This window comes from Neovison vison, chromosome 4, assembly GCF_020171115.1.
Source record: "Neovison vison isolate M4711 chromosome 4, ASM_NN_V1, whole genome shotgun sequence".
Classification (NCBI taxonomy): domain Eukaryota; kingdom Metazoa; phylum Chordata; class Mammalia; order Carnivora; family Mustelidae; genus Neogale; species Neogale vison.
In genome coordinates, this window is record NC_058094.1 from 142,764,051 (window position 1) to 142,776,483 (window position 12,433).

The 12,433-nt window shown below is 49.3% G+C and overlaps 1 protein-coding gene across 2 annotated transcripts in view; it reads right to left on the reverse strand.

Moving 5' to 3' along the window:
• CDHR3 (cadherin related family member 3) overlaps positions 1–12,433 on the reverse strand; it is an 80,620-nt gene that overhangs the window by 30,758 nt on the left and 37,429 nt on the right. For both annotated transcript variants that reach the window (XM_044244519.1, XM_044244518.1), the window contains one exon: positions 9,759–9,856. In XM_044244519.1, coding sequence (XP_044100454.1) covers positions 9,759–9,856 — 98 coding nt within the window. The remainder of the gene's footprint in view (positions 1–9,758; positions 9,857–12,433) is intronic.

Here is a 12,433-nt window from a genome sequence, read left to right on the forward strand (position 1 = left end):
TATTCTTGGCCCATGGAACATCCTTGATGCTTCCAGATGAGGCCCAATGCACAGTTCTCAGACTCAGTGATCCTTGAAGCAAGAAAGTTCTGCATCTGCTGACCTGAGCCTCTGACCTGAGAAGCCACACTCTGAGGAGATGGTCCGTGGGTCCTGCTTCAGTGACAGAGTGAGCGAGAAGGCTCCCGGTCTAGGCACTCTGCTTCCGAGTCCAGTCTCCTTTTCCCTGTCACCGTCTCTCACTTGTGCTTCTCAGGATAATGTCTGGGGTTGAGTCCATGTCTTGGCTTTGACCAGCACTATTTAAACATGGCTACCATGTGTTAAGCAATAAGTCGATACTAACGTACGTAAGACCTGGTCTCTACCCTTGGAAGAACTTGTGATACAGGAGGGTGCAAAAATGTTCACAAGCATCATTCCCTGGCAGGATGGCAGGGAAAAGTGAAGGGACAGGAGTGAGAGAGGAGAAAACTTAGCAGGACCTCAAGTCCAAGTTGGAAGCTGGTTTGTAGCTACGAAGGCTGTTTCAGAGTCTGATCTCAGGCTTATGGCCACGGGGTGAATTCTCTCTGCCTCTTGAGGGTGTTTAGAGTATAGTCCTTTATGGCTCCCAGTGCCCAGCCCAGCTCCCATGATGACCCCTGACTAGCCACACTTGCTCTGACAAAAATACAAGCTTATTTATTTGCACAGACCCCTAAGGGCAGCCTGTGGGAAGAGCACCCTCGTGCTATCCATGCGTGTTCACCAAGATTGCTTCCTGGCTGAGGTGATGACGTCAACGAGGCAGGTGAAGGACCTGGATCGGAAGAGCTGAGTCCGAGTTCTGGTCTCCACCACGGGATCTGGGACAAGTCCCTTCCTTGCCTGTCCTACAGGGACGATACCACCAACCGCTCCTCTATGTTATCATGCAGGTTCCATCAGAAGCCACACTGGAAAATGCAAACCACCACTTTCGTGTTTATGGCCATTTATCCCAAAGGGCTTTAAGGTTTGAAGGTTTGATTATTTCCTACCAGGATGAGAGAGGACCTATCCTCCAGGCCTTAGATCTCTGGATCAGATAATCAGTGGAGTTTTTGCAATCAGAGCCACAGCCCCTGAAGTCTAGAATCAAAGGAAACGCCAGCCAAGGCTTCCAACCCAGCGATTTGCTCTGTTGTGTGTTCGCAGCTAAGCTCCCCATAGGAGAAGAGCGAACGCACAGAAAAGAGATTAACGATCCCGTTTGGGGCCATTAGGAGGTTTTAACCATTTTCCTAATTGTAATAAAACATGCATTCTACACACAAAATAGGAAAGACAGAAAAATATAAAAAAGAAACTCAAGAGTAGTCACCTGTAAAATCTTACAATTTTCACGAATAGCCCTCCGTTCTTTTCTATGCAAACGTACGCCCGCCCAAAAGATTTTGAGATGATGCTCTAGTCAAAATTACATTCTCTCGTTCTTTCCCTTTGCAGCTTGAGCCCTTCCCCATATTCTTAACTCTTCCTTTATAGCCCAGTTGGTTAATGATGGCACACATTCTACTGTAGGGCTTACTTTACTAAGTCTTTCTTGCTGGTCCTTTAAGTGGTTCTTACCCATTTTTAAGGGGAAATGGGCAGCACCAAGGAACACCCTTCTTCCAGCCCCCCAAGTTGTATAAACAGCTTGGCAGCGCTCAAAGGTATGACGTTTAAATCCCAAGGACTGCCCCACCCCCTCCACTGTCTCTCCAGCTCACAGCCTGGGCAGCAGCTGCCTGTACACAGAGCCATTCTGTGCCTTTGAGCTGAGCCTTCCCTGCAGAGAATCCTCACATATCCATAGATCAGAGGCGCAAGCTGGATGTGATGGCAAGGTTTATAGACCCAGGGGAGCATTCACTCTATGCACCTGGACCGGGATGCCTTTCCAGAGTGTTTAATGCTCAGGAGATAGGTCCTCTATCTATCTCTCTCCTATGTATCCCCTAAGAGATAGTTCTGCTCAGTCTCAAACAGGAGAAAATCTCGGGATACAAAGGTGACAGACAAACCCTGCTCTCCCAAAATTGATGGGCAACTGATGGAACATAGGGGAAATGTGGGAGACGTGCTCAGAGGGAGACAAACATAGGATATGATGGAAACAGAGAAGAGGAACTTAGCCCCGTCTAGAATCCACTGTCTAGAAGAGTCACGAATGGGGGTGGTTGAGTCAAGGGCAGGGTCTTTGGAGCCAGACTGCTCAGTCTAAATCCTGGTTCTACTACTTTGCAGATGTGAGAGCTTGTGCAACAAAGACTAATAATAATAGAGCATGTCGAAGGGGTTATCACATAAAGTTCTAGAACAGTGCCTAGCACATGATAATCCCTCAATTAACTAACTACTGTCAGTTAGAGTGTAAGATCCATGAGGGAAAGGGCTTCATTTTATTCGTTACTACATCTCTAATGCCTAACATATAATAGATGCTCAATAAATATTTTCCTTAATTAATACATATTTGTAAATGTTAAATACTGGGCTTTTCTTCTTGCCTATGTCCCACTGGAGACCAGCATTCCCACCCTAAAGAATCTTAAAAAAAAAAAAAAAGGCAACAACAACGAAAATCTTGCTGAATTTAAAAAAAAAATCTGTTTTACTTAGGTACAGTGAGGCTTGATTATGAAATCTCCCCCAGTTCTGCCTAGGTCTGAGCAAACAAGAAAAACCGAACAACAGCAGGCAGAAAGGGTGGGCGACTGTAGAATCAGGAACGTGGGGGATTTCTTTTTCTTTTTGATTAAGAGGCTGATTTCCTGGAATCCTGATTTTTTTTTTTTCTTTTAACACCAGGCTAATTTCCTTATCCCTGAACCTACGAGCCTGAGTTAATGGGAATAGCGGTTTTGTACTTAGAAAGGAGATAATATCCATAGACTAAAAATATTGTGTCCTGTGGCCATTTGCCAGCAACTTGGTAAAGCTTTCTGTAAAACCTGGCATTCACTCCCCTTTTTAAAGGCTTGTTTAATCAAAGCTGCTCCCTTGGTATTCATTCTTGGAAAACAGAAATTAAATAGAATGAGAAGCCACTGCAGCCCCTCTCTGCTGCACCACCGGCTAGGAAAAGTCCTGAGTAATCAGATCAATTCGGTTCACAGATGCTTGTCAGACAAGCACCGGAGTGTCCCCACTGGGAATATTCCTTTACCAGGTCTCTCTCTTTGCAGCCCCTTGCCAGCTACAGTTGGCTCCCGGACACAATGTCTTCAGTGTGGAAGACAACAGAGCCCGAGCTTCCTGCCCCATTCCCCCTTCATCGTGTTGCTAGTGTCGCTAGTGTTGGGAGAAAGGAGGGTGAGAGGCAGCTGGCCCAGTTTCCTGAAATGTCAGGCTCCTGGGGGCTGGCGGGGCGGCGGGGGGGTGCAGATTGCGCCACCTGGGTGGGGTTCACTCACTGCAGCCGGGGCCACGGGCAAATTCTAATCCAACCTGTGCTCGTGGGCAGCCATCCATGGCTTTCAGGCCTGCCGTGGAAATGAGTGACAAGAATTCAGCCTCCGGTCTCCCGAGAACAGAGCCATCCACTTCCAGGGGCCATGTTTCCAGAGGGGAGAGGAAGGACCCTTCTGCCTCCCGAGGCCAGGAATGCCAATGGGTCAGCAAGCCCCAGAGATCATGCCCAGCCGCCCCACCCCCACCCCGCCGAGGACCCACAGCACACAGCATCGTCTTCCAACGGGGCTGTAGGGGGCGATAAATATGAGGCCACGTTCCCACTGCATTTTTTCAGTGTAAGGTGGACATTTTATAAAAGCCTTGATTCCTCTTTCTTCCCTGGTTCCACCCCTATCCCAGCTCAGAGATAGGAGGTGGGGGACAGAAGTAGGAGGGAAGGGTGCCTGGGAGGGGAAAAAAAAAAAATCACCATAAAAAATCCTACTGTGAACCTTTAACTTGGCTTGGGCAGTATTATTATGAGGGTGAGAGTAAGCGGGTCAGAGGCAAGCCTTCGAATATTTTTAAGAGCCACGTTTACAAACGAAAAATGCTATAGGTACGGAATCCTTTACTGGTAAGGCTGCCAAGGATTTGACCCTCTTGAATTCTCTCATTCCTTTTCCAAAATCTGCCTCGGTCCTATTTTCTGATTCAGGCTTCACTGATCTTAAGGACAGCAGACCCCATCTATTTGAAGAAGTGTCTCTCCCAACATATGAAGAGTCTTCAGGGGTGCTGTATGTGGAGAGGGAATTGTCCCAAACTACTTTTTCCTTTCTTGAGCATTTTAGCAAGAAGAACCTGGAGTAGAACATGTTTTGCAGACTCCTGAGTTAGCAGGCAGATGCCACAGGACAATGAACAAGTGGTGTGCGTGGGGGGGAGGGGGAGATATGTGGGGAGCGGGAAGGGTGTTGTCACTTGGGAAATCAAGGGGACACCAAGAATAGAATTTGCTGGAACAAGCTAGAAGGGAAGGAGCAGGGCCTGGGCCAGGAGAACTCCATTCTCACTAGAGTTCCGGGGCCCAAGCAAAGGCCTCAGCTCCTTCCCTCATCTGGAAATAAAATGCTGCTCATTGCACCTAAAAAGTCCCAGCCAGCCAGCACCCACAGCGGAAAGAACAACCTTATTCCCAGGAAGAGGGAAAGAACAGCTCGCTGCCGCATCTCAGAGCCTTGTGCAAGCCGGAGCAGGGAGAGAATGACTCCCCTGTTGCCCTCCCGGTAGCTCAGCTAGTAGCAAGGTCATTGCTCTTTTAATTTCATCCTTTGTCTGCCCCAGTGAAGACAAAGCACATTTCACTTTATGCAAAAGTCCTTCCCTAATGGAAAGGCTGAGAGAAAGCTCCTTAATGGAGGAATCGCTGCACTAGATCACTTTGCCTCCAGCTGTGAAACTGATTAACGTCCTGAGAGTCTCCGAGGAGGCTTCCCTGCCATCATGGTGGCCCTCGCTGAGCAGAGGGGGAGGTGGAGTGGGGGAGTTGGGTGGGAGGGGCTTGGATCTCTCTGAACCTCCTTCAAGAGGTAGGGAAAGCGCTGATGGAGGGGGCCCAGAGAAGGAGTGCTGGTTGGTATGATTATTCACAGACAAACCATTCTGAGCCCAGTATAAACACATGCCTCTGAGAATGTCCTCCTGGAACTCATAACAACACAGAAGGCGCCCAGGGAGGGGGAGCTGCTGCCAGATCCAAGCCTGCTCCCTATAGCAGGTGCCACCAGCTGCCAGCACCTGTGATGACCGAGCATTTACAATGGGGCTGATCTGAGAGGAGACGAGCTATAAATCAGCATAATGGAAACGATGAGCCCGGAGACTTACTATTAAAAAAAAGGAGGTAAAACAGCTCATGAATCATTTGATGTTGGCCACATGTCGAAAGGATAGTAGTTTGGATAAGAGTATTTAAACATTGAAGAAGTGTATTAAAATTAATTTCACCTGTTCCATCTTATTTTTTAATGTGGCTCCTGGAGCATTTAAAAGGGCATACACGGGCGTCATTTCCTGCTCAGAGGCCCACTCTGTGGGCAGTGCTGGTCCAAACAACGTACAACTACCGGCTTTTACAACTGCTTTGGAAAGGAGGGAGCAAATACTAGCGGTTTCTGCATCAGCTCCACTTTCATGTTATCTGCAGCGAAGTTTCAATTTATTAAGGTGGGTAGGGATTGTAGGATTTGTCATTTAAGGGGTTTCTGGAGATCTCCTAGAGCTATTTAATTCATCCTTCCCCCTTAGCGGTTCTCACTGGCAGGGCAGCTCCTTGGAACCCACCAGGAAAGCTGATAGGCACAAACCAAGCCAAGGTGTCTTCACGCGCATGCTTTACTGGTTTGTTCTTGTTCCGGTTTTGTTTCGTTCTTCCTTGTGGGAAGTCGTGTAGTTTATTCATCAGTTTAGCGCCATCTGAAATGGGCACCTTCTCCCTCCACCTCCACCGTGATCCCAAGATCATGTAAGAACTGGTGGTAAGTCTGAACTGAGATCCCATAATTATCTTGCGGGTCACACCTTTGCCAGGTAGAGGGTTGGCTGAGGTCACGGCAGCAGGGGAGCCAGGAGGCCCCGCCATCCCACTTCGGACTCCTCCCTCAGGACCACCCTTGCAGCCAGGGCCCAGTTTGCTGCAAAGTGCCATGACCCGACCCACCGCCAGATACGCTGACTATCAACCCCAGATCCTTCAGACCATGGCAGTACCGACCCAGCATCCTTAACACAGGCTCCCCTCTGATCATGGGACACAATGCCATTTTTTTTCAAACACCATTCTTCTGAAGACCTGTGTCGTAGAGGAGTCCCACACGGAGAGGACTCCCCAGCAGCAAGGTTGTCATGGGCACCATTCCTCTGTGTAAGTATGGCTCAATATCCTCCTTCAGGCTTGCTTTCACCCCAGGGTTCTCCGCACATATTCCAGACCATACCGTCCTCAGTGCCGTGGCCGACAAACCAGCTGGCCACAGAAATGACATGGTTTAGGTCACGGTACTCCCAGTAGATGCCCCCTGTGTTGACCCTATCTGCTGTGGGTCGGGTGGTGCTGTGGGCCCAGCAGGAGCTGCCGTCCTGGGGATGGGCTAGTTCCTGGAGGACACACTGACCCCATTCACCTTGTACCAGTCGCAGCTCATGAGCAGAGGCCTGGGGTGTGTCCTGAGCCCCAGCTTCAACAGCTGGTCCTCCTGCAGGGCCAGTGGTGGCTTAGGCCCTGCAGGAAGAGCCCCAACAGCAACAGCGGGATCTGTGCCGTGGCTCCTGGCCCTGCTCTGATGTCTCATTAAACCCTCCACTTGTTTCTTCAGTTCAGTGGTTCTCGAAGGGTACAGAGCATCAGAATCACCTGGGAAGTTTGTGTTCCAGGAATCTGTGCTTTTTTCATTTATTTTAATTAATTAATCAATTAATTTTTAAAGTAGGCTTCTGCACCTAGCAAGAAGCCCAGTGTGGGACCTGAACTCACAAACCTGAGATCAGGACTTGAGCTGAGATCAAGTGTTAGCCGCCTTAACTGTCAGAATCTGGTTTTGCTTTTGTTTTTAAAGTGGCCTACATATATTCTCAAGCAGGGGCCTTAACACCTTCTGAGAAAGCCCCCCCAGCCATGCTGACTGAAAGACTTGTCCTGGGGGATTGGGCAAATACACAGACTCCCAGGCCCCTCCCAGACCTACAGGAAAAAGAAAGTTTAAGAGAGAGACTTGGGAAATTTGGGAAGCCGTGCCTTAAACAGGTGGTTCTCAGTCCTCACTGTGCAAGAGATTAAGCTGGGGGCCCCAAAAAGCCTGAGGCCTGGGACACACACCAGGACAATCACATCAGACTCCTGGGGGGCAGGACCCAGAAACCTGTCTTTTTTTAAAGTTCGTCTGCTGGTTTCAACGGACAGCCACGGGCTTCAGTGACAAGGACGGGTTTGGTCATAGTAAATCAACCCAGTTCCTTTCTCCTTATATAGGACAAAGTCTATCCTTTCATACCTTCCAAGCATCCAGAATAAAATGTCTAAGCACAAAGGCCACACGATGTCACTTCCTAAACTGTTAGTACATTTTTCTCATCTGAGAAAAGTGCTTTCTGGATTGTCTGCCCCTCCAGGATGACTGTCAAAGGTCTGGGCAGCTGTTCGTGCTAGTGCAGGTGTGATTAACACTTTCTGCTGCGTGGGGAGCCCCCTCCCCAGAGAACTCCTAAACCCACGGCAGAACCCACAGGTGTGGGCCCCCTAGTTCCAGGTCCCAAGCCTCTGCAGCTGCTCTCAGACCTCTTTGGACTGCACTGTTTTCTCCTGAGGGAAAAACACTGCTGCTCCATCTGCTCCTCACATGGGGCTGCTTCCCTTCCTCAGAAAGGGCAACAACCTGGTCTATAAGGCATTTTTAAAGGGGTGCCATGACCTTATTCTTTCTAGATAACTTAAAGATGGAGATTTAAAAATAAACCTTTTTTTGACACTTGAGATTCCTTCCACTTGGCCCCCACTGTGTCTTGTATGAACTTTAGAGTTGTTGCCTTACTGAATTCTAATAATCTGGTGTAGTGAACGTCTCCCATCCAGACCGTAAACTTGTGGAGGTACAAAGATGGGTCTTTCTCGTCTTTGTGCCCCAAGTATCCAATAGAAAGCCTGGCACATCGTGGATTCTTGGTAAGTGCTGAAAAGAACTAAATGTATAGATGAGGTACTATATTCTGCGTTGCTGACCCATCCAAAATTCCTTTTCGTTTGGTCACCGTCAAAAAACAGTGGCCAACAGTTCTGGCTGGTGAGAAGTAGGGCCTCCAGGAGGATCTTTGAGATACAGACTGGGTTGGCCTCTCCCTTCACCTTGTACCCCTTCCTGCCTTTTTTGTTTGTTTGTTTGTTTTCTTCTTCTTCTTCTTCCTGCCTGGAACTTAAAGCCTGGAGGTGTAGCAGCCATGTTGTGATCATGAGGTGAACAAAAAGAAGACAAAACCAGCCCTGGACTGCCTGCCCTCCTCTGCACTTCTTATAATGGGAGGGGTAAAAAATCCCACCTCTGCCACTGTGGTTTTCTGTTATTTTCAGAAAAGCATACTTATAACTGATATAATAAGGATGCTATTCGTAAGTTCACATTTAAAGCACCTCGTATTGTTCTTAGCATACAGTAGGGACCCATTAAGTGTTTGCCTATTCCACTTACTCATGCAAATAGAACCTTGAATAAATGATTTTGGGGACGGAAGAGTCATCTTCTAATAAGAACAGACTATTCCCTCACTCAAAATGTGTCTGCTAATTTGAAAACAGTGCTGTTTCAGACCCTGTAGACCATATTATACGGGTCCTGGAGGTTATTTCTAAGGCTCACGTCCTCCTGTTAGAAAAAGTAGCCCCTTTGAAGCTGCAAATCAAGCCTCCAACAGCAGAAACAGCCTCCCGGCGTTACCCATTCCCTGAGCGTCTTATTTCAAATATGCCCTTCTCTGTAAGGCGGGCTTTGCAGGAGTGATGCCTGCTCCAAGGTTAGTTGGCTGGCTGGTGTGAGCTTTGTTTTTGCTTTTCTTTTTCTTTTTCTCCAGCCTGGACTCCCCAGCAGCAGGGTGCGTGGACCGCTTGAGGGGACAGAGCTAGGAGCCACAGCGTCCTGGCCCAGGGACAAGCTGACAGGCTCCTTCGCCTGAGGGTTGGTGTTTACAAGAGCTCCACTGATAACTGCATGAAGGAAATGGATTTAGGAAGAAGAGTGATCAGCTGTCCCGGAATGAAACGCGAGGGAAAGTTCCGGGACCCAGTTTCCAATTTCCCCTGTGGGATTTCCTCCCTCTTATTCGGAATTTCTGGGATTCTCTTTTAACTTTTTTATTTTTTACTTTCTAATTCAGCTCCAAGCAGCTTGACATCACCTCTGGAAAAGGAAGAGTTAATGCCGGTCTTTGGGGTACGCATTTTTTGCTTACTTTTAAAAGAATACAGCTGGATTTTTAGCACCTTAGAATTAAAAATACTGAGCAATTTCAATATGTCTAACCCTGTGCTAAGTGGTTTTACGTTCATTATCTCATACTTAAAATCCCCGGTGTGTAGGTCCTTTTATGCTTCCATTTTATAGATGAAGACATGAGAAGTTCACGAAGTCTGATCTGGTGTGTCTACAGCCAGAGCTCCCTTACCCATTCTGACGTCCCCAGTGCTCTGCGCCGTGGCGGTGGACAGCCTATTCCTCCCCTCACCACTGCCCGAGTCCCCGCCCGAGACTCCAGGCTCCCATGTCAAAGGCAGCACAGAGAAGCCCGACTCATTTATCAAGGAGACTTACACTAAGGGGTATGTTTCGGCTTATGTCTTCCGGATCAAAGGCTTCAACCTGGTAAATGAATCCTGGGTTTGTTCCTTCCAGTATGTAGAGGTCTAGACCTAGATCAGCGCCCAAAGTGTAAGAAGAGGCATTTTAGTAGATAAAGCCAATGAGGAATTACAGAACCAGGACGGCCGTACGGAGCCAAGGAGAACCAAGCACACTTGGTGGGGTGGGAAGAGGGGATAAGGCTGGGAGTGAGCCCGCTGGCTGGCCTGAGCAGACCGCTCATGGAAATTTATGAAGTACTCCGGGGGCGGGGGGGGGGGTGCGGCGGGACGAGGTGGGATCATGTTTCCTCCACTGAGAGGTGATCTAGGGGAGGAACCTCCTGGTACAGCTCCTCCGTGTTACTGATCTATGCTCACGGGCAAATTCCTCCAAAACCATGCTAGGGTCACCTGTTGAAGGGCACTGAGCCCGTCAGCTGAAAGGACTTGCAGCAGGAATAAGGGAGAGGGCTGCGGAGGCCCAGGAACGGGACCAGAAATTGCTTCATCTCCTTCAGAGTTCTGGGCAGCCAGGGGGAACCCGGCACTGGGCCCCAGCAGCCTGGCCCGAAGGGTCCCCGCACCCCGCTCCAGCCTCTCTTTCCCAGCACCCGTCCATCCGCTGAGAGGGCTGAGAACGTGCACGCCAGCTCACTCTTTGGGGCCACTGTGCCGAGGGCTTATGTTTTCTCCTTTATCGTCATAACCCCCTGTATGCAGGTATTGCAATTCTCTCCACTTTACAGACAAGGAAACAGGCTTGCGGGGACTAGGAGGCTGACTCAGCGAGGAAGGAGGTGAGAGCATACAGATTCAAGCCCCGCCTGGCTTCGAGCTGAGCTCCAGCTCTCATTCTCCTTTATCAGGGCTCACGCTTGCATTTAAAACGGTGTTTACGGAGTCCTCACTCTGTACCAGACACCGATCTGTGCAAGCACTGGGGACGTAGCGGTCCTCCCAACGCACAACCACACGCTCTCACAGAGCTTGCATGACAGTGGGACGATACAGGCAATAAAATAAATGAGCAAAATAAGTGAACGTTACTGAGCTGGGTGCTGGAGAAAATCAGGGAATGGAGTGTTGTGTGAAATAGTGGTTGGGGAAGGTTCGCAACACTTGAGTCTAGATTCTTAAAGAGATGAGGATCGTAGAGATGGGGAAGGGGTAAAGAGCCACTGAGACGATGCGGGCGAGAGTGGTATGGGGGCCACAGTGGGGGGTGGGGAGGAGAAATGTGTGGAAGAGGACACGGTGGGGGTGGAAGGGGGCAGATTGGATGATGCCTTGAGATTCTGGCTCTGATCCCGAGAGAGATGGGAAGTTCTTGCGGGGCTTGAAGCAGAGGAGTGCCTTGATTTGATTGACATTCAACAGGATTCTTCTGGCTGGTCTGCGCAAAATAGACTGACAGGGGCAAGGGCAGAGCAGTCAGGCCGGTTAGCTCGCCATTGCCATTGCCATCGCAGTAAGGCGGGTGACCCATGACTAGTGACATGCTCCTGTTGGTGGCAATGGAGATGCCGGAGTCAGTCAGACTGCATAGACTTGGAAGTGGCAAGATTTCCTCATGGACTTGATGTTGGGTGTGAAAGACAGAGGAGTCAAGGCTGACTTTGAAGTCTGGCCTGCGTCACTGGAAGGTTATTGGTGCTATTAGCTAAAATGGGAAAGACAGGAGAAGCAGGGTTTTGGGGGTGGGAAGGAGGGGTGGAGTGGAAGTCAAGAGTTTGATTTGGGGGCAATGTCGTGTTCTGGCACCAGTTCTAATGTGTGAGGGATACTCCTACAGCATCAAGCAATCCTCTGACACCAGCTGGGGGTTCTACAATTCAACTCCATTCTGATACTATCTACCCAGAGCTAGCCTTCAGATTATACAGACCAAGAAATCACCCCCATGAGACAACCCCCATCCCACTTCAGACACCAACTCCAGGTTCAGGTTATTGTCCGTGCTCCTGACCCACGGGCTATAAATCTGAGTTTCCCACCATCGAACGTCTTTGGGTTCGATGCATTTGCTAGAGGGGATCCCAAAACTCAGGGAGATATTTTACTTGCTTACTAGATTACTGGTTTTATTATAACCAGGTCTAACTCAGGAACAGACAGAAGTAAGAGATGCAGAGACCATGACATGAGGAAAGGAACACAGAGCCTTCATGCTCTCTGGGCACACCACTCTCCTGGAAGGGCGAGGTGGCTCACCAGTCTGGAAGTTCTCCAAACCCACCCTTCGGTGCTTTTCTGGAGATGTGATTACACAGGTGTGGCTGATGACATCACTGGCCATGGGCAGGTGAGTTCCCTCTCTCCCCTTCCCATAGGCGGGGTTGAGGCAGAGTACTGGACTGGAAGTTTCGACCTTCTAATCACATGGTTGGCTCCGCTGGCAACCAGTTCTCACACTTAGGTGACCTGGGGGCATTCCAAAAGTCCCCTCACAACATCCCAGATGCCTATTAGACAGGGCAGACAGAGCTGTGGTATAAGATGGCCAGATATTGGAGTCAGGAGTTCAGAGGAGAAGCTGGATGAAATTGACAGAGCTGGAGGTTGTGAGTACGGATGGCGGTCAAAGTCATGAGCCTGGGAGAGCTCACGCAGGAAGTCACCCTGTGCTCCAGTCCTATATGTTGGTCC